The sequence below is a fragment of the Leopardus geoffroyi genome, chromosome A1 (genome assembly GCF_018350155.1).
Source record: "Leopardus geoffroyi isolate Oge1 chromosome A1, O.geoffroyi_Oge1_pat1.0, whole genome shotgun sequence".
Lineage (NCBI taxonomy): Eukaryota > Metazoa > Chordata > Mammalia > Carnivora > Felidae > Leopardus > Leopardus geoffroyi.
This window is the reverse complement of record NC_059326.1, coordinates 50,100,917-50,124,065: the sequence shown is the minus strand read 5'-3', so window position 1 is coordinate 50,124,065 and position 23,149 is coordinate 50,100,917. Positions and strand designations below refer to the sequence as shown.

Genomic DNA, 23,149 nt, shown 5'->3' with positions numbered 1-23,149 from the left:
AACCCACGAACTGTGAGACCATGACCTGAGCCAAAGTTGGACACTTACCCGACTGAGCCACCCAGGCGCCCCAGTATGTACATTTATAAAGCAACCCATAACTTTTAATTACTTTGCACGTTTGTCACATGTTCCTATGTTGGGACAACCTCATTTCGCAGAAACTTTTACTTTTAGAATTTTTTCTATTCTCACCTGTTTATTCTTCCATGTGAATGTTAAAATAATACTCATTAAGAAATGCCTGACTAGGGCCATTGGGTGGCTCAGTTGGTTGAGCATCAGACTTCGGCTCAGGTCATAATCTCACAGTTTGTAAGTTTGAGCCCTGCATAGGGCTCCCTGCTGTCAGCATAGAGCCCACTTTGGATCCTTTGTTCCCCCTCTCTCTGCCTCTCCCCTACTCACACTCTCTCTCAAAGATAAACTTTAAAAAATTAAAAAAAAAAAAGAAGCCTGGCTAGATTTAATATGAGTATTGGACTAAAACGATAAATTAACTGACATCTATTACCCTATGTAGAAATATAATTATCATTTCATTTCTTAAATCTTAGAGTTTACCATTACATTTTCAACATCCAAGATGAAAGTCTCACACATTTCTCTACAGTAAACAGTGTTCTAAACTTTGTCACTATTGCTTTTGTCACCTTAGATCTCATCTAATTTTCTGACTGATGATCGTCAGTATATAAAAATTCTAGAGATTCTCTCATATAAGGAAAGTGTTCTACTTTTAATTAATGTGACACCATTATATATTTGTTCTTTTTACAATATCCATTATTTAATTTACTTCTCAATACACTGACTAGGATTATTGTACTTTGTATATTTAATGGCCAACACACTGTTTTCCATGTGCCTACCTAAGTACCTTTATTACAATAAAACTGACTTCAGGAATAACTTCTTACTGATCAACTTTAATAAAATTGCTTACATCTCATACATCTAAGCATACATACTATTTCCTTTTATTTTTAGTAAACCATCATTCTCATTTCTTTCCAGAGGTCTTACCACTGAAATGCCGTATGTTCTCCTCTCAGTAATTATATTTATGGTGGAAAAATCCTGTAGATGATGCATGCTGGTTCATGAAACAGGACTGAAGCTTTCTAACTTCAAGTATGAGGCCACAATACAAAAAACCCTCTGCAAAATTTGCAGTGAGTCCGTATATGACTACTATAACAGAAGTGAATTTTTTTTTAATTTTTTAATGTTTTTTTTGAGAGAGAGACAGAGAGACAGAGAGACAGAGCGTGAGTGGGGCAGGAGCAGAGAGAGAGGGAGACACAGAATCTGAAGCAGGCTCCAGGCTCCGAGCTATCAGCACAGAACCCGAGGCAGGGCTTGAACCCACAAACCACAAAATCATGACCCGAGCCGAAGTCAGACGCTCAACCAACTGAACCACCCAGGCTCCCCAGAAGTGCATTTTTAAATTGATGTTTAATAAGTTAGGCTTCAACTTAATAAACTATTTTCTTAAAATAATGTTTTGTTACATATAGATAACAAATTACAAAAAAAAATGGATTGTGAATCTTAAAAAGAGATCAGATTGGCAATCATTAATTACTGCCATGAAGATAAAGCAGTTTAAAATTTTTAAATTGTCTTTATGAACTTGAACATTTGCATCTTTACCTACTGCTGGATTATCAAACAATATAGAAACTTCAAAAAAGTGAAGTAAAGAAAAATCTTTTTATTACTTAAATTATAAATGGCTATAATATGGATGAGAATCAATGGATAGTGTTGGCATGCTAGAGGTCTATGGAAGCAAGTGTCCTCTTCAGAAAATTCAAAACCAGAAAGAACTCTAAGAAAAAGCCTTTATTATTAAAGAAGGGCCTCTGAGCTTCACATGGAACACTGCATAGAAGCCCAAAGGCCCACTGATGTCACTGTCATTCAATGTGTTAGGGTCTCCAACCCTCACAAAAGACAGTGCTCTCTTGTGTGAATGAGAAGTGACAAAGTTCTTTACCTTGTCCTATGTCTTAGAACAATCAACTGAGTATCCCATAGAAAATTAATAGCATTTTTTTTTTAATAAACCTGCTCCTTCTATTGAATGCATCTTTAACAAAACATCATGTTACTTTTAGGTAGACAGTGTAGTGGTCACATGACAGACATAAATAGAAACAAGATGTCTCAAACCAAACGGGTGAACATCTTGATTCACTCTTTCCAAACTGCAAGCCATGGAAAGAACGCCTGGTAAAAATGTGAGAAGAGTTTTCTCAATCATTTTAGCCAAGTTCAAAGAGATATAAACTTCTGGGGCATGCCTGATTTGAGATAGAGCAAAGACTGGCAATATTCCAGGGATGGGAAATAAAACTGACTAACCAGAGACACACCCAATAAAATTATCTTCAAATGATCTTACTTCATAAAGAGAATAAAGAATGTTTTCGTTTTAGTATTTCCAAGATTGCTATCATAAGATGAGTAACTGTGAAATTACTAACTCATATCACTAGCTATATATGCCTCTACGAAATATGTTTAGAGAAGAGAAATAATTCTGCTAGAACCACACAGCAAGAGAGGCTATGGATATTTATGTAGGTGGCAAATCTCATATTTTTAAGAATATATAGTAAGGTAGTCCTCATGAACACTAATAAACACTGAAGTTAGGGGACTAATTATTCCCTTCATGAATACTGTCAATAAATAACAAGGAGTTGAAGCCACTTTACAGACTCTTGTCAATCCTTTTACTAATTGGAAAAATTCCCAAATTAGATTTTGTTTCCATCTCACTGTTTAGTAAAGCCAAGAGAGATTACATGTCTGGAGTATACAGTAAAAGAATTACTACAACAGGCTTTAACCAGGACAGTATTCTTTAGCCCTCAGCTCAATTAGATCTCACAGTCAGTAAACACTAAATGATACTAAAATGATTAACAGGCGATACTAACTTCAATAGTCAATCAGATTTAGGGGCACATTATCCTCATTACTCAGGTGTCTATCTCGTCTGAAGCCTCAGCACAGAGTTTATGCCCAATTTAGACTATCTGAAATGTCAGAACACTGCCAGTTGGGTGGAAGCTATAAATAAGCTCACTTCCTCTAACTCTTGACTTTGATATTTCAGAATCCAGCTCAAAAAGGATAAACTGCAACTAATGAATAAAAGACTGCTGAAATTAGATGAAGTAATAACAAAACTCTAATGACGATAACGAACTAGGATGCCTGGAGATTTTTAATAGGCAACAAGCAGATCCTGTATTTCACATGAATCCATTTTTCTGGCAGTGAACCAAGCAGAAGTCAGCCTTCTTCTGTAAGAAAATGAATTAGAATTTTAAAATATCCTAATCATATTTCAGCTAACACTTGAAATCTCTTATGGGTAAAATATTCTCAAAGCTTACTATATTTACCATTAATTTAAGAGTCAGGACTTCTAATACTAGACTCTGAATATCGGATTTTGCTTTCCTCATAGGCATTATAACTCAGGTGGAGGTGATCAAACAGTGATCCCTGTTTAATCATTTCACAGACCAACCAGCTAGGCTTTTCTTATTTACGGATTTATACAGAATATAGTTACCTAGGCTTTCCCCCCCCCCCCAGGATTACACCTTTTAGATTAAATGCTTCATTGACCAGTGGCTGTAAACAATGTGACTCACAATTAAGAGAAAGATTTTTTTTTTAACACAAACATGAAATACTTTGATGTCCCTCAATAAACTACAATTGCTGATTACCACAGCTTAATATTTACTTACGCTACTTTTGGAAAACATTCATTTGAAGAATACTGGGCACCAAACACATTGATTAGACTTCTCTGGTAATGCACAAAACCCCCAACTGGTGTTATTCCAGCTAGGAAACAATCTGAGAATGACTTTTGGAAGTTGTGAATTAAAGTGACTTTTTTAAAGCCAATAGATCTCTAAACATGCATCCAAATGTTTGCTGTGTTTAATCTAATAATACCGCTTGTGGTCCAAACAGTTTTTCATCAACTCTGCATATCCTCAGTGGTAACAATATGCTCATCCTCTCAGATTGGGTATAGTTTTTCGAAATCACCTCAAATCATTCAGGGACCAGTTGGTGCATAAATTGCATTTTAAACTAAAAACTCTAAGAGTCTCTCAAGCATGTTTAATGACCTTGTTATGCAGGCAATGCCCCAAAAGGAGGAACCCTAAAAAAGATTTAAGTAATAGCTCATCACTGGTAGTATAAACCCACAAAGTGACTTCTTTGAAAAAATCACCAGAGCGCCTGGGTGGCTTAGTCGGTTGAGCGTCCAACTTCAGCTCAGGCTATGGTCTCATGGTTCATGAGTTCTAGCCCCACACTGGGGTCTGTGCTGACAGCTTGGAGCCTGGAGCCTGCTTTGAATCCTGTGTCTCCCTCTCTCCCTGCCCCTCCCCTGCTCACTCTCGCTCTCTTTCTCTCTCTCTCAAAAATAAATAAACATTAAAAAAAAAAATTTTTTTAAGATCATTTGTTTGGGCGAAATGCTCTCACATCTCTACAAACCATTCAGTACTTCATAGGCACACTTCCTACCTAATGCTTATCCTGACTTGTGGAGCTTACAACGGACAAAGTTATTTCACTGCAAACCTCTAGATAGTCCATACTCCTAGCTAGGGTAGCTTTAAGATCACATACATCTAACCATCATTTCCCCCCCTCCATTTCCTGAATGAGTTAGAACACATTTAAATTTTACAGTTTTCAAATTAATATAATTTCCTAACATTGGCCAATTAGAGTGACCACATGGTTTACAAGAATTAGTTTAAACATTATTTGGCAATGGCACTTCTAAATGTGACATCAGAAGAGGACAACTAACACCCCTTAAACTTTATTTGGCCCTTCTTCATATGCCTGTTCTGCTGTATATCAGGTAGAACCACATGAAATTGACATTTCTATAAGTCACAAATGCTTGAATATCAATAACTTCAGCTGGTTCAACTTAACAACATTGCTCTAAGACAAAAAAAAAAAAAGTGTGAACATCTATCAAAAGAGCTGATGAGATATAGGCTGTTATATACATGGCCATCTTCCTAGCAAGAACTTATATTTATGCAAAGTTTGATAGTTTATAAAAACCTTAATATATATATATTATGGAACTTTGCAACCCTGTGAGTTAGGCAGATCAGATATGCTGATTTCCACTTCATGGATGAGAAAATAAGGCTCAGATGTTAAATCAATTGCTCAAATGTCCAAAAGTAATGGGGCAAGAAATCACACCTAAGCCCTTTGACTCTTGATATTTGCTGCAGACAACCTTCTTTTAAAAGGATAATCTAAGTCATCTAAATACAAGTACATATACTCCCAGTGTTTGCTTTGGGACAGATTCCGTAAATACCAACGTGGTAAGTGTCCAGATTGGAGTACTTAAGCCCTTTCAAAAACGTGGGTGCATACTCAAGTACATTCTTATAATTTATTTGCTCACTTCTGCAACCTGCACCCTCACCCAAGACTTCATCTTTACATCCCACAGCCCCACCTCTCCCTTACCCCCAAAGGTCACATACCTGGCTAACTGCACTCTGATCCACAGAAGGACAAAGCAGTATACCAAACATATGATGTAGGCCTCATACCATCAATCATGCCAGAAGCCTAGTTTACTTATGATAACCAAAATCTGGGACACGATTTTCAACAATATATTAACTAAGTGTGAATGGCCCATGCATAACTCAACGTGATTGCAGTAATGTAATGACTCCACCTAAAGCTTAAAAGAAAAATTTGCTACTGCTTAAATTTGTTCTACAAGCATCACTCTTTATTGATGAAAAAAAGAAAAAACTTATATTAACTTCTAAGCCAGGCAATTCCATATGTTAGAATACTCAGAGTAAGGGAGAGCTGGTGCAATGTAATACAGCTTCCTCCTCAACCACCCACCCCTACTGGCCCATCAAGAAATAACAGAATCTTTCTTGTTTACTAATTTAAAATAATATATATTTCACTAATGCTATCTTTAGATGCAGAGACTGATAATCCCTTCCTGCTGTCTGGTACTGTAGGGGTATCAATTTGCAGAGATCAAATCTCACTTGTTACCAAGAAAACAGATCTGTGACTAAGGTGGCCATGATGACAACTCACAACACACACATACACACCTTTGCTTTTGAAGAATGTTTTCAGTGCTTTAAATACTTACTCACACAACAGAACACCATTCTCTAGAGAAGCTCGAAAATCCTTTGTCTCAAAATTCTTCTCTGTTACTGCCTGAAAGACAGATTTAGGTATTAATGTTCTCTCAATCGGGGTTAATACACAAGTCAAATTCAGCACAAGATTAATTAATATGCATCTAATGTTATACTTGAAAGAAGTGCATATATCACCAAAAGTCGTTCCATTTAGGAAATTACATGTAGTTTTAAGTTACAAAGAGAGAGATTAACCATTTTAGTATGAGCAAATATAAAAAGAAAAAAAACCATAATGAGAGTTTTCTGTAATGTAACTATCTAATGGCTGATCACCAAAAGTTAGAAGCTAAATTTCCAATATGTTTTCTGTAAAAATCCTATGGGCAACCTAGTTTACCAAGAATAAATAAAAATAGATTAAGATATAAACTTGAAATACCAACTATAGATGCATATCACTAATTTCAGTCCCATCCTTAAATTCCTCAAGTTTCATAGCAAAGCAAAACAGCAGAGGGCATGACTCTCCTGAAACAGATTTACGAAATGGTCCTGACTTGCATCATGAGCTCTTTACTGAAACATCGTAGGGAGAAGGCTGTTAAATCCCAACACAGAGAGACAAAAGAAAAACATGGAAGATGGTACATATTTTAAACAGACAATTCCTCCCTTAAGGCTATAACATATGAACAGGCCACCTACAGTCACCACAACCAATGTTCCTTAGCGAAACCACCTGGAAAAATGTCTACAGATCTGGTCTCTTGAGGGTGAAGTAGTGGAAGGGAAGAAAGTGGATCTTACAGAGGATATAGTAGCAGAGAAAATGGAGGCCACGGTGGGGAAAAAGCTGGTCCAAGAACAACTCCCAAAACTGGCTCCCTAGCTAACGGTGTGGGAAGAGTATACTACAATGGCAGTGATGCCAGCAGCCCTAGAGGTGCACCAGTCACCTGAAAGCAAGGCCCCTCACTCCACCTGCCACTGCAGGGGAAAACGCCATCTTGGAAATCTGACTCGGGAAGTCCCTAACCTTAAACCCTAAGTGAGCTATAAGGTTCCTGCTGTCCTTACTCACCGCTGCTAGGTTTTCAGCCCACCTAGAGTCCCTGTATGCCTTCCACATCTTTTCCATAATGCCCAACATTGCTATAGCTAGACATATTATCCGTTAAATGCAAAACAAGTTGTTTTTAGAATAAAAGTTAGTTTCTCATAAGCTGGTTCTATAAATATGGATGGGAGCCTGGGCCAGGAGGTAATACGCTCAAACACAAGAAGTAGATCCTTTCCTATACACAGCATTAATCTACACAAGGCTACATTGCTGCATGAATTAAACATGTGCTCAGTGTCTCTGTTACAGACACTTACCTGGATACTGGGTCGAGATCTAAAGAAAAAAAAAATGCAAGGAGCTCTTCCCTTAAAGACCTCACAGTCACATAAGTAAACACAAAGTATAAAAATGCAATAAAACATATCTAAACAGATTGATACATTCCTTTGGGGGGAAAACCTTAAGTGGCCCATGGATTATCCCAGGTACCCCATGCAGCACAAACTCTCTTGAATTTCCCCCAAATAGATCCAAAACAAACTCAAGATAAGCATTGATCCCAATCAGGAAAAACACAGTAACATCTCATTTACCTGAAAACTCCTCTCCAAAGCCAAAAAGGCATAAAAAAGTCCCAAGAACATCCAAAACGGATGTCAAAGTCTATTCTGTCTAGTCATAGGACAGCCCCTCAGAGCCACCAATACTTGATTATCCACCACTGACACAACCTGGTGACTGAGGTTCCCAAATTAACCCAGATTAGAAGCAGTAAGTTACAAGAAAGAAAGGTTGTTCGTACTGACACATGGATAGCAGTGGAGACAGTCAACAGTCCTGGATGGGGCCAATCAAGAGGGCATGGCAGCAAATGATGGAATGGAAAGAGAAAGGGCTCATGTCAGACAAAAGTATGTTCATATCCCACTTTCATTACCTAAGAGCTGTGTGACCTTAAGCAAGTTAAATAACCTTTCTGAACCCGTCTACTCATCTCAAACAAGGAAAATAGCACGTACTTATTAGCTTATAATGGCCAAGAGGCTGTGCAATCAAATACTTGAGGGTAGCTAACAGCCATGAAGCTTAACCTCTTTACAGGCACTGACCTGCAAGTTAGCACTCTGACAACACACTCTGATAATTAACCCTCAAAGGAATATCTCTGCACCATACAGAAAGCTTAGTAACATTCAGAATATTAAGTAGAAATAATAAAATATACAGACATATTCAGAAAACCCAACTATCCAGAATGGTTTATTTCCCCACAAAGACTACAGAAAGGCAAAATTCATGGTATGTAGATTTCAGACCACACCCATCCATGTCAAAATATTAGTGTACTCTTGTATATATATATATCTATATCTATATCTATATCTATATATATATATATCTATAATATTTTCAAAATCTAAATATTGATAATATAAAACCAGACTCCATTTATACTGTATTTATAAAGAAAACAGAGGGCGCCTGGGTGGCGCAGTCGGTTAAGCGTCCGACTTCAGCCAGGTCACGATCTCACGGTCCATGAGTTCGAGCCCCGCGTCAGGCTCTGGGCTGATGGCTCAGAGCCTGGAGCCTGTTTCCGATTCTGTGTCTCCCTCTCTCTCTGCCCCTCCCCCGTTCATGCTCTGTCTCTCTCTGTCCCAAAAATAAAAAATAAAAAAAAAAAAACGTTGAAAAAAAAGAAAACAGAATATAAAAGATAAACAAAGATTTTTAAGTAAGAGTCCATAAATTAAGACATGGGAATCTGGCATTCTCTGTACATTACTGAAGGTATTATAAAACCATACCACCATTCTAGAAGGCAAACTTGGGATATGTATTTGAAGTCTTAAATATGCATACTCTGAGGCACACCAAGTGCAGATCCAGGAATTTATACTACAACAGCAGGACAAGAACACAAAGACATGACAGGATTGTTTCACAGCATTATGTGTAACAGCAACAATTATAAATATCCTAAATGCCCAACAAGAAATTTGTTAAATTAGGATATAACCACAAAACAGAAAACTACATGAAATTTAAACTCATGTCATGAAAGTAGATTACTTGTAAAGAATACTTAATATAGGGGCACCTGGGTGGCTCAGTTGGTTAAGCTTCCAACTCTTGATTTCAGCTCAGGTCATGATCCCAGGGTCGTGGGATCAAGCCCCACATCAGGCTCTGCACTGAGCATGGAGCCTTCTTAAGATTCATTCTCTCTCTCTCTGTCTCTCTCTGTGTGTCTCTCCTTCCTTCCCTCCCTCCAACCCCTGCCCCACTCGCATGCTTTGTCTCTAAAATTAAAAAAAAAATTTAATTTAATTTAAAAAGGAATACTGGGGCGCCTGGGTGGCGCAGTCGGTTGAGCGTCCGACTTCAGCCAGGTCACGATCTCGCGGTCCGTGAGTTCGAGCCCCGCGTCGGGCTCTGGACTGATGGCTCAGAGCCTGGAGCCTGTTTCCGATTCTGTGTCTCCCTCTCTCTCTGCCCCTCCCCCGTTCATGCTCTGTCTCTCTCTGTCCCAAAAATAAATAAACGTTGAAAAAAAAAAATTTTAAAAAGGAATACTTAATGTATTAATTACAACTTCCTAGAAAATTACAGAACCATCCACATGCAACCAAAAACCTACAGCATTTTGTAAGTACTCAGCAAGAAAGTATTCCCACTGCATCATACACTAAATGTTCTTAAACTAAAAAAATTAACTTGTCTTCCAATCTATATTTAGATTTTTTTAAATCTAAATTAGTGTATTTCACCATGTAATATGCCCTTTAAGATAATCCTCCACTCTTCTGGGTGTAATAGGTAACTCTGTAAGTTAAAAATGTTCCATTAATTTTTTTATTATGTTCCTGGATAAAAGAAAACTGAGTCTTAATATATAATGATTATGTGTGCGAGAGAGACAAAGAAAGCAAATACGGTACTTGAAATGAAAAATGAAAAATTATCTTTAAGTGGTTTAAGAGATTCCCTGGATATTTTCATGAACATTACAAATTATTCATACTGTATATGCTAGCTACCCCAACCTCAGTAATTCAAAACATCTGTTTATTGTAAAGTACAAATTTTTAATTAGCAAATTATATATCCATGTAAATATAAAGTCATCTAAGACCCATCCTAGGGGACTAAAACAAAAAAGTTTTTCCCAGCGTTTTAAACCACAAAAAGGAAGCGTAAATTTATAGCAGGGATGTTTGGTCTACAGGACTACCTGGGCCACATTCCTTAAGAAACATACAATATGGTATCTACCGTTCCCAGTGAGGCCAGCTCAGGAATCCCTGACCTGCCATTTTCTACCTGTAACTCTGGACAAGCCAGATTAACTTTCTTAATGTTCTCATCTGTGCCATGGAGACACAAAGTACTCTCCCTCATAGGGCGACTGAGAATTAAATGAGATAAAATATATGAAACACTCAACCCTTGCCTCAGGAGGAGCACTGACAAACATTAGCTAGTGTAATTAGCCATTACCATCCATCTGTAGAATGAAGACAAGAAGTTTCATCTTATCCAACAAACAAAAGTCTGTTTTGCCAGACATGACATCCTTTAATTAAAGGAGGAGACTGATTTACTACATTATAAAAATCCACTAGACTACCTTCTGTATCCTGGAAAGCGTAAATATTGTAGAAACCTGTAAAGGAACTCAAAATACAGTGAAGGCAGCTTGTTAAAACAATTAAATCATACTTTAAAATATAAACCCATCCTTATTTTAAGAAAGATTCAGTGCGCAGAAATTCCAGAATTTTGAAAGAACAAACTAGAAGTTCTAATCTAACAATTACTATTGTGTTCAAAAATTTTGAACCTTACTCATTAGGAAATTATTTGAGGTGTGATACATTTTACGTAATGAGGTTGTGATTCATGGGAGCTAAATAAATAAAGACTACGTGTTTCCCTCATAAGCTAACAGCAGTCAACACAAACGAGTAATAATCACTGCGTAGTTACAGTCACACCTTGCCTTCTATAAAAACTTGGGTTTTTTCTACTTTTTTGTGCCCCTTTCCATATTTCCCTAATGCAGCTAAATAAAACCATTATCTGAACTAACCTGAGAGGTACATCAGACAAAAAGGCCTGGGGTTTAACCCTGGACCCATCTCAATGGACACACTTTTGACAAGCCACTGCTCAGTCCCCTGATTGAAACAAAAACAAAAAACACTGATACTTGCCCTATCTACTTCACAGCACACAAATGATATGTAGAAATACATGAGCCCTCTAAAAAACAAACAAACAACAACAACAAAAAAACCCAAATAAACAAAAAGACTACACACTAGAGTCCAGGCTAGTGCCTCTTCCAGCGTGCGTCCCGTGTGCTGACTGGCCATCCTATTGGAAAATAGCTAAGAAGAAACAGGACCAAGCAGGAAGCTCTTGGGTGAGAAGCTTCCTATGAAGTTAATTACTCTCCAGAGCATATTAAGGGTGGGGCAACAGGACAAAAGCAGACTCCGCATAAACACCACTGCCAAACCTGTCTTACCACCCATAGCCTCCAGAGAAGCCCATGATAGGAAGTTTTCAAAGGGCATATTTTGTGAAAGAAAATATCAGCTAAGTATACAGGCAATAAGTACAAGTTCACAAATTTCAAAAAAAGCCATTTCTTTTGCTATGAAATGTATTAATTTAATAAACAAATGGGAGCTACCTTCACACCCTCTATTGTCTCCTTTATGGTTTTATTTTAATCCTACGGCTGGATGAGATTTCCCACAAAATGTGAGCAACACGCTTCTCTAACGCTCCATCATCTCTCCATTCCAATCCTGACCACATAATCCACATGACTTAAATCCCAAACATTCTGGGAACTTCTCAAAGACCACTTCATACCAGACTGGTTATCAGCAAAACATCCACTAATGCAAGTCAGCAGACACTCATCTCGTTTAAATTTTTCAATTCCTTTCAAGCAGCCATGTAAAAGATGTTTAGAATCCAAAAATGGCTCTCAATCATATTTTTGTGTGAATCACAGTATAAAAACATAGTGCCCATTTAAGTTGTTTTAAAAGAGGGAAAGTGATGTTTGCAACAAAAACTAGGCCATGAGCTTCCGATGGTCTCATAACTGGTTCCAAATGGAGTTACATATTAACTGGTTGATCAACTACTAGATCATATTTAAGATACACATATGATCATCATCATGCCAATCATTTCAACCTAAGTAACGCAAAAAACAAAACAAAACAGAACAAAAACAAAACCCAAGGAACACTTACCACCAGAAGTCACTGTGGAACACAGGACACACATCATGAAACAATTCACAAAAGATGGGTCTGCCCTAATTTTTCCATTCAAGGGAATGACTGAGTGTTCGCCTTCAAATGAGAGAGCCCATATCAGGCATTGTTTCCACAGCCAGAAGCCCCAGGCCAGGGCACATCAAGGACCTGTCCCTTTTCGGTCAATTTCTAAAGCTGTCAAAGAATTAAAAACACCTCTCTCTCCTTTCTTCCATTAAAAATCGGGTTTTTTAATTTTTTTAATGTTTATTTTTGAGAGAGAGGCAGAGACAGCGTGAGCAGGAGAGGGGCAGAGAGAGAGAGAGTCACACACAGAATCCGAAGCAGGCTCCAGGCTCTGAGCTGTCAGCACAGAGCCTGACACGAGACTCGAACCCACAAACCGCAAGATCATGACCTGAGCAGAAGTCGGACACTTAACCGACTGAGCCACCCAGGCACCCCCATTAAAATTCATTTTTGAAGGGGGGCACCTGGGTGGCTTAGTCGGTTAAGCGTCTGACTTCAGCTCAGGTCATGAACTTATGGTTTATGAGTTTGAGCCCCGTGTCGGGCTCTGTGCTGACAGTTCAGAGCCTGGAGCCTGCTTCCAGTTCTGTGTCTCCCTCTCTCTCTGCCCCTCCCCTGCCCATGCTGTGTCTCTCTCTGTCTCAAAAATAAATAAACATAAAAAAAAATTTTTTTTAATTCATTTTTGAAGCAACTGCTACATGATCCCGACAACTCCACAATACAGGTCCAATTTTTATATTCCATTAGTTGTCTCTATCATGGTTTATGATACAATAACTTTGACAGATCTTACTGGTCACACATGCCAAAAACTTACAAACACAAGGACTGAGTTGCACAATCAAAAGCATTAGGTAGAAACTAAACATAATTTAAATAAAACAAATGTCTACCTCCTAGCTCCTTTCCTGGAGTAAAATTATTGAAAAGGTTATTCACATGGTTAGAGAAGCCAGTTCTTCCTAAAAGGATGGGCCCTGTTCTTTTGAAACTACCCTAATACTGTGTCCCAAATAGAAAGGAACTTGGAGACAAAGAAGATGAGACTGGAACCTTAGGCTCCTTTGTATAATCAAGAGTGAGTCTCTGATTGTCCCCAGGCCTCAGTCTTCTCTGCTGTGAATCAGGTACCCGGATTATGACAGCCAACACTTACTCTGCTTACTTCGTGCACAATCTCCCTTCATTGGCGCAGTAACCCTATGTGGTAGGAGCTTTTAGCCCATTTTTACATGAGGAAACTAAGTTACAATATGATTGCTTGGGTTGAGATCCAGGTCAGTAAGTAGCTCCCTACCTAACAGGAGTTGAGAATCAAGTCCCAATGTCTATCATTTATCACAGCATGGAGTGAACTCTACAATGTAATCAGGAACCTATGCCCTGGCCATGCCAGTCTACACTGCACAGTCTCCAGGGCAGAACTGTCTTACCCAACTTCCCATTGGTTGAAAGACAGTGTACACATACTAGTCACTTATGTGAAATTTAATTATTACTCTTCCTTTGAGTATTTACACTATGAACATTTTAAGCAAAATAGAACAAGACCAAAACAAAACAAAAACAAACAGATGGTTACATTTCAAGTGCGTGGGGTAGGGGGTGATGGGGGGGGGGGGGGGGTGGGGAGTGTTTTGGAGGAAGAACCTGCCTCAATTCCTGATTATCACTTTATTAAAGTAGCCTTCTACTGCACAAGAGCTAACCCATTCTAGTTTTGTCAATAGTTTAAGGATAAACACAAGGATCTATGAAAACCTATCACTCTAGTGATACACCTTTTCAAAAGGGAATATTCCTGTACAGGAGTGCTGACTTGAAGGGGCACATGCACCCCAATGTTTATAGCAGCGCTATCAACAATAGGCAAATTATGGGAAGAGCCCAAATGTCCATCAACTGATGAATGGATTAAGAACATGTGGTGTACGTATATAATGGAATACTACTCGGCGATGAAAAAGAATGGGATCTTGCCATTTGCCATAACATAAATGGAACTGGAGGATATTATGCTAAGCAAAATAAGTCAATCAGAGAAAGACAGATATCACATGATTTCACTCATATATGGAATTTGAGAAACTTATCAGATGATCATAGGGGAAGGGAAAGAAAAAAACAAGATAAAAGCAGAGAGGGAGGCAAACCATTAGAAATTCTTAAATCCAGGGAACAAACTAGAAGCTTTGATGGGGGTGGCAGAGTAGGTTGGGTGGGGAAAGTGGGCGATAGGCATTAAGGAGGGTGCTTGTTGGGATAAGCATTAGGTGTTATATGTAAGTACTGAATCATTGGATTCTACTCCTGAAGCCAAGATTACACTGTATGTTAACTAACCTGAGAATTAAAAAAAAAAAAAAAAAAAAAAAAAAATTAAAGGGAATATTCCTGGACGAAATGTTAAAAATTGAGAACTTGTCACCACTATGGATTTGCTACCTGAAATTTTATCCAGACTAAACAATATGTTTTAATTTAACTTTCCATTTAAACTATTTCTTAATTTTAACAGAGATACTAAGAAAGTACCCAGCTATTCACTCAAAAATCACGTAATGACAGTTGCTATGCACATACCTGGCATGGCGCTTGGCACTAGGAATATAAAAAGTTGAGATGAAGCAATTCTCAGAAATCCCTCTTTAAAAATCTAACCCTGTTTTGAAATGCATACCCAAAATGCTATTTTAAGCCAGGGCATCTCTCTAAAATGTGATTAACCCTCTGAATTACAGCATGTTCTTGGTTAACTTATATTGTATATTCAGCAAATAATATTGCTTTAAGCAACATAATTCTCAAGTCACTGGCCTCTCTTAAGATTTGGCATCGTACTACATAGTATCCTGGAGTATACTAGGACTGTTTTTGCCAATACTAATATCACTTGATAGCCAATCCAAAGCTAACTCTCAGTCTTCCAAAATAGTGGTAATCAGAATTGCACAGATCACCGAATTCTAAATGGAATCCAAAAGTCTCTGAATGGTCAAAAATCTAAACCTTTTTCCTACCCCCATGGTTCCCTTAAGCCCTGAGTCTCAGTGGTTCACATAAGTTACACCTCCCACTTCGCCTTCTCTTGGGAAGGACCCACAGGTCCTCATAAAGCCAGGAAGGAAAAAGAGCAAAATGCAAAGCTCCCAGTTGCATTCCCAGATAATTAAGAGCCAACTATCATTATAAACACTCAAAATTCTCACTCAATCATCATCAGGCCAAATGTCAACTATACTCAGATTTAGAAGTGCAAAAAAAATGAGTTTAAACATAATTTCTGCTCCAGAAGTGGCCGCTTCCCTATACGATTACTAACTCTTAGGATACAGTCTCAAATAATCTTGGCTTAATCAATTATTAATAAGCCAAAAATGAAAAGCAACTGGAAAGAACTAAATAAAACCAAGGGAAGAGGAAGATTTGCTTCAGGGCTGACCATTTATGCTCCTGGTTTCATCTAGATACCAAATCCAAGAGAACCTGTCAGCAGCTAGTTAAGTTCACTGAAAACATCACACACACATGTGCTCAGGTTTTACAGCTATACTTTGTTCAGTTAACAATCACAAAAACTACTTCCAAAGGGTAAAGTATAAAGTACATTTTGTCTATAGATACAGGTTCATACTCCAATTTATGCTGTTGCAGACAATAAGGAAAATATTCCAAGGGAAAAAAAAGTCTACAAAAAGCCTAGCCTAGTATATAAATTATTAGTTTTTTCCAGATCAAGGAGTTTTCAAATAACTAGCACACAACGCACACGTAGATGTGAACATCCATTATCAGGATATTTTAAGTATAGTTCAAATGCTTAATATAATCATGGGTTGTCAAGAGTCAAGAGACGTTCTTTTTTCCAGAAATGTCTCACATACACATTAGCAAGTCTCAACAATTATCTGCTTATCTCCCAGAGAATTACTATGAGAGTCATCACTGTGGGAAACATTCATTTGGGGAAATAGTGTGTCTATATTACAGGTAAGAGTCACTACTTATTTTATATGAACTTCAAATTGATAGTTACATCCCCTGGCACCAATGATATGCTTTAGTCGCCTGTGTAAGTTTGGTATTAAGGAATGGAGCTGAGGTGAGCACTAACACAGGAGTTCCCTAAATGATTCTTGATGGATTCCTATTGCAAGCTAACACTTCAGTCCTTCTGACCCACTTGTCAATCTTCCTTCCACTCAGCAATGAATTTCTAGGAAACAAGAGACAGTTATAATATATTCTTAAGCATATACCCAAGAGAAATAAAAACATGCCCACACAAAATCTTATATATGAATGTTCACAGCAGCATTACTCATATTAGCCAAAGAATAAAAAAAATCCAAATGTTCACCAATGGATGAATGAATAAATAGAATACAGCATAACCATACGGTGGAGTATCATTCAGCCATAAAATGGAACAAAGTACTAATACATAATACGACATGGAGAAACCCTGAAAAACACAGAGCTAAAGGAAAAGAGCCAGACACAAAAAAATTACATATTGTGTGATTCCATTTTATGTGAAATGTCCAGAATAGGCAAATCCAGAGAGACAGAAAGTAGATTAGCGGTTGCCAGAAGCTTAGGGGAAGAGAAGAATGGGGAGTGACCGTTAATGTGTATAAGGTTTCTTTTGGAAGGATGACAATATTCTGAAATTAAACAGTGGTGATGGTTGCACAACTCTGTGAATACACCAAAAAACAATAACAACAACAACAATGAATTGTATACTTTAAAAAGTGAATTGTAGGGGCGCCTGGGTGGCGCAGTCGGTTAAGCGTCCGACTTCAGCCAGGTCACGATCTCACGGTCCGTGAGTTCGAGCCCCGCGTCAGGCTCTGGGCTGATGGCTCATTATGCTCAGAGCCTGGAGCCTGTTTCCGATTCTGTGTCTCCCTCTCTCTCTCTGACCCTCCCCCGTTCATGCTCTGTCTCTCTCTGTCCCAAAAATAAATAAACGTTGAAAATAAAATTTAAAAAAAAAAGTGAATTGTATATGAATTATAGCTCAATAAATACGCTCTTTAAAAAAAATTGTACACCTAGAAATTTGTGCATTTTACTGAAAGTTAATACAGATGACTTTTAAAAAGATGGTTCTAAAAGGCCTTAGACACTATCCATACCCCATACACAAAAGATAATAAATATGAGTTAAGCCAATAAAGTAATTTCTGTACTCTAAATGACCACCTCCCTTAAAAAGTTACAGGTAATTTCACAGAAATAAATCTAAGCTTCCAATGTGGAGTTTCCTCTACCTGACACAGAAATGTTTGAGTATTAAATTATGATTTTTCCTCTCATATAATAGTATCTATCTTCTGGTTTTTAAATGTGTCATCTTTGCATTGTATCTAAATAATGCCACAACCCTAAGTTTTCTTATGTGCATCTATGCCTTTTTAGATAATTTGTTTTACTTATATGGTTTCAAAGCAGAACACACACTTAGAGTGCAACAAAGAGGGCCACAGCAAATGAGCTTATACACTTCCAAATTAACTCCTGCTGTAAAGTAATTACAGTCCCAACAACAGAATGGTTAGGAAATCAGTTTTCCTCAAACAACCTGCAGGAACAAAGTTTCCCCTAGATTCTCTCCGTGGCCTTAACAGATCTTAACAAAGCTCCCAGTTTATTCATGTCAAAAGTAAATATGCTGGGGCGCCTCAGTTGATTAAGTGCCCAACTCTTGGTTTCTGCTCAGGTCCTGATCTCACAGCTCCGAGGATCAGGCCCTGCATCGGGCTCGGTGCTGACAGCTCGGAGCCTGCTTGGGATTCTCTCTCTCCCTCTCTCTCTGCCCATGCCTGCCCCCAAAGTAAATTTTTAAAAAGTAGATATTCTAATGGCTCCATAACATACCTACTAATTAGTTTAAAAAGTCCTTGACTGGAGCGCCTGGGTGGCGTAGTCAGTTAAGCGTCCAACTTTGGTTGTCATGATCTCACCGTTCATGAGTTTGAGCCCCACATCAGGCTCTGAGCTCACAGCTGGGAGCCTGGAGCTTACTTCGGATTCTGTTTCTCCCCCTCTCTCTGCCCCTCCCCTGCTTGTGTACTCTCTCTTTCTCTCTCTCTCTCTCAAAAATAAATAAATCTTAAAAAAAAGAAAGTCCTTGACTAATAATTTCATTTCTCTTTATTGGAATCCTGTGTTTCAAGTCTACAAAGGTTGAAGCACTGAGAATAATTTTTTAACGCTATTCTGATATATTGAGACATAAAAAGAGTGGTATGTGTGTTCCCTTTTAGGGAAACAGAGGGAAGACTCTGCCCCAAAGAATGAATGAGATTGTTTTACTCAAAAAAATTATCGGTGATCTTGAGAACTGGACCTCAGGAAGTCAGCATGACTTCCCTCAAGCAGTATTGATGACTCCTTCTGCCCCACTGCCCCGTTTACCTCCTGACATTCAGAGCACCTAATGGCAAATGTGTATTTGCATTTATGACTCACCTACCAGCCTAAGTTCCTAAAGGAGATTATCACAGCCCATAAGCTGACTCCAACCTGTAGACATGTTTTGTTTGGCTCACACAACAAGTTGAAGTTGGGAAACAGAAAACAAAGTTCTGGATTGCTAACTTCTCTTTAAAAAAGAAACCATCTGACCACACTGGGCATGCATTACCTCACAGCCCCAACAGGCTGCCCCTGAGTCCATGACAGGCCGGGGGGAGTACACACTCTCCAGACAGTGACAACCGTATGCTGCCATATCACCTGACCCTTGCCCTTTCTCGTTCATATACACAACCTGGCTGGCCCCTGCAGGCATGTCCCTTCGAAATTACGTGAGGTTTTTCATTTTATCCTCAAGGCCTAGGACAACTCCTGCCCTGTAGGAAGGATTCTTGCTTGTGGACTCAGAATTTAGCGTGTAGAAGAATCACCTATGGTGCTTGTAGAACAACCCATGCCTTTCTCTAAGAGGTCCTGATTCAAACTGCCAGCATCGACACCCAGAAGTTCACCATTTTTAGAAGCACCTTTACTGAGTCTTGCCAAGAATGGTCTCAGATAAACATGGTTTTACTATTAAACCATGGGGTTCTTATGAGTCTTGATTTCCTTATAAGAAAAAGAATGAGGGTGTACTGGGTGGCTCAGTGCGTTAAGCATCCCATTCTTGATTTCAGCTCAGGTCATGATCTCATGGTTCATGAGTTCCAGCCCCACGTCAGGCTCTATGCTGATAGCACAGAGTCGGCTTGGGATCCTTTCTCTCCCTCTCTCTCCCTCTGCCACTCCCCACTTGTGTTCTTTCTCTCTCTCAAAATAAATAAATAAATAAACTTTAAAAAAGAAAAGAATAGATAAGAGAAGAAAAAGCATTTGTAATAAATCACCACAGCGTCTCCCAGCTCCAAATGCTTTGGCTCTTTATTGGAAGTCTAAGGAAAACAAGTGGGAAATTAGTTCCTGTTCTCTGCTACCCCCTGCTGGCATGTTCTTGGTAGGGTAAAGGTATAAACCAGCCCTGGAAATACTGTCCTCTTTTTTTCATTGTTTTAATGGGGTTTTTTTGGTTTTTTTTTTTGTGTTTTTTTTTTGAGAGACAGAGACAGAGTGCGAGTGGGGTAGGGGCAGAGAGAGAGGGATACACAGAATCTGAAGCAGTCTCCAGGCTTTGAGCTGTCAGCACAGAGACCAACATGGGGTTCAAACCCACAAACTGCAATTTCATGACCTGAACCAAAGTCAGCCACTTAACCAACTGGACCACCCAGGCGCCCCCAGTGTCCTCTATTTTTAATGGCTAGATCCAAGTACATAAAAAATACAACAAAATAGTTTAACACAAAACCAAGATACATTTGGTGAAAAGGAAAAATAAATACCTTATAATTGTATTTATCAATTATACCTCAATAAAGCTGATTGTTTTTTAAATGTTAATATCACAAGTTTGTCTCCTTTGTTAATTCTATAAGAGCTTCTGGATGTGTTTCTATAAAACTGACTTTGAAATGCACAAATATATGCTAAGACTTTTAGTGGAAATATTTGCACATTAAAGTATGCAGTCTGTATAACTGTAGATTTGGGGCCTACTCATGGAACAAATTTCTACCACAATAAAATGCTCCAGAATGGACTTATCTGCACTTCTGGAGAAAGCAAACCCCAGATACAGAAAATGTTCTAGGCCAAACATATGTAATTCACCTTGATTGGGTGAGATTTCCATGATTCCTCCTCTCAATGGTCAGGATGTCTACTCTCTCATCTGATATCGTACCAGGGAGCACATCGCACCAGGGAGCACAAGAATCTGGGTCCTATGAGACTTCTGGGTTTAGTTTACAGATGGATTCTGCTCTCCAAGCCTAGAACTACACTCCAGAAGGGAGATAATACAGGCTGACAGCCAATCATAACAAACTGAAGATCTCTGCCTGGGTGTTCAGGCAAAACTCAGGAGGACCCATAGCAGAGAGCAGTTGGGTGTGACAGGATGTGTGGGAGGCAGGCAAGCATGGTTAATCTGGAAGCTTTCTCATGATTACTTCACCCTCCTCGAAACTGTGAAGCTTAACCTGCCAACCACTCCCTCCTTCAAATTCTTCTTCAGCTCACCTACTCAGAGCTCTTCCTCCACCTTCTAAACTTTGTTCATTCCAATATAAACTCCAAGCAGGTCGTCCTACGTGTACAACTCAGGTCCTACCTGGGACGTCCCTCCGGCCCCACATTCATGGCTCCCAGTTGAGCATTTCCTCTTGAGCACACTTATATCACCACAGAGCCAGCATGTAAAATAGACCTCACCCTCTCACCCAACACTCAACTGCCACACCTCAATTCACTATTGAAATCATGATACCAACATTCTCCCAGATGCCCAGACTCAAAGCATCAGAATGTACCTTCCCTGTCCATCCAGGTCTGCGTACTTCTCTCCACCAAGGTCTAGCCTTCTTGTCTGGCAGATGTAACGTTTCCCTATCTCATACTGACTGCACTGCCTAAATTAACCTCCTTTGCATCTACTCTCCTTCAATGCCTGCCTATTGCTCCTTAAAAATCAAAATAAGCTTTTTGTCACAAAAAAACACTGCTCAAAATCTTCCAAAGGTCCATTTGGTCTATAGAATAAGGCCTTCCTATCTGCCTTCAGCCTTTCTCCCCTGGATTCTCACACAGAAATCCTTGATTCTGCCTGAACACAAAAATTCCATGTTCTCCAATATGTTCATCCCTCCATTAAAGTCAAATGTCTTCCCCAAACACTACTGCTCCACAAAGATTCCTTCTACTTCTACATCTTTGTGACACTGATTTTCTGATCTACTAACTCAGAGTTGAGCCATTCTGTCATTATGTAGTTACTTTTCTTCTGTGCTACACAGAAACTTTACTGAAGTGAGCAACTGACATCAAGGTTCTACACATCTTCTCTCTCCCTTCCCACTGAACACCAGTACTTGTAAGTAATAAGAAATAATTAACTTCCTCTAAAGCCAAAGGTTAAAAGAAAAGGGAAACTGTTGCTTGAGGTATTATAGAGAACGTTTAATTCAGATTCAGAGACTAAAAAAGCACACCTCAGGGGCGCCTGGGTGGCTTAGTCGGTTAAGTGTCTGACTTCGGCTCAGGTCATGATCTCGCGGCTCTTGAGTTCAAGCCCCACATCAGGCTCTGTGCTGACAGCTCAGAGCCTGGAGCCTGCTTCATATTCTGTGTCTTCCTCTTTCTCTGCCTCTCCCCTGCTCATGCTCTCTCTCTCTCTCTCTCTCTCTCTCTCTCTCTCTCAAAATAAATAAACATTAAATTTAAAAAAAAATTTTTTTAAGAGCACAGCTCAGGAAAAAGACTTTGACTTTCTGAAAAAAAAAAAAAAAAAAAAAAAAAAGTTAGGTATGATGAGATGGGGCAAGACCAGGCTACTGCCTGACATCCACAGAAGGCAGCCAGGAAAAGGAGAAGCTGGGCAAGGCAGCCAGCCTCACTGCCTCTCAGGCCACAACTCAGAAAGAAGAGTCCCAGATCAGACAGGTGGTACCTATGATGTGGAAAACACTCAGAGTGCCTGAGAGACCTACCCAATATCTTGAGGGAAAAGGGAAAAGCCAAGAGCCAGCATCAACTACCATTTTCCTCCCCTAACAGAGGATGATAGCTAGTCTACAACCTGGAACAGGGAATGGAGTCAGAAGATGGAAAAGCTGGGGGAGAAGGAAAACAGATTCAGTGAAGGTAGTCAGGAGGACTGGCAGTGTTGTATGAAATAATTATCATGCCCCATCAAAAGCAGAGCCAGATGGCAGCCACGGACAATGGGGACACACACAGGCGATATGAAATTTTGATGAATTCCTTAATGGCCACACAATGAAAGCCTCTTTTCCACAAACAAGCTAATAATAGAACAAGTGTCAGTACTACACAAAAAAAGACTTAAAATTGCCTTCATTATTTACCCAGCTGTATTTGTACATTTTTCAAAATGTGGTTGTTTAATAAGTGCTTTTGCTGATGAGAATGACCACTGTCTATGGCATGAAAACGAATGTTACTTTTTT

At 38.9% G+C, this 23,149-nt stretch overlaps 1 protein-coding gene across 33 annotated transcripts in view; it reads right to left on the bottom strand.

Moving 5' to 3' along the window:
• LMO7 (LIM domain 7) overlaps positions 1 to 23,149 on the bottom strand; it is a 196,359-nt gene that overhangs the window by 120,356 nt on the left and 52,854 nt on the right. For all 33 annotated transcript variants that reach the window (XM_045479202.1, XM_045479252.1, XM_045479261.1 and 30 more), the window contains one exon: positions 6,221 to 6,291. In XM_045479202.1, coding sequence (XP_045335158.1) covers positions 6,221 to 6,291 — 71 coding nt within the window. The remainder of the gene's footprint in view (positions 1 to 6,220; positions 6,292 to 23,149) is intronic.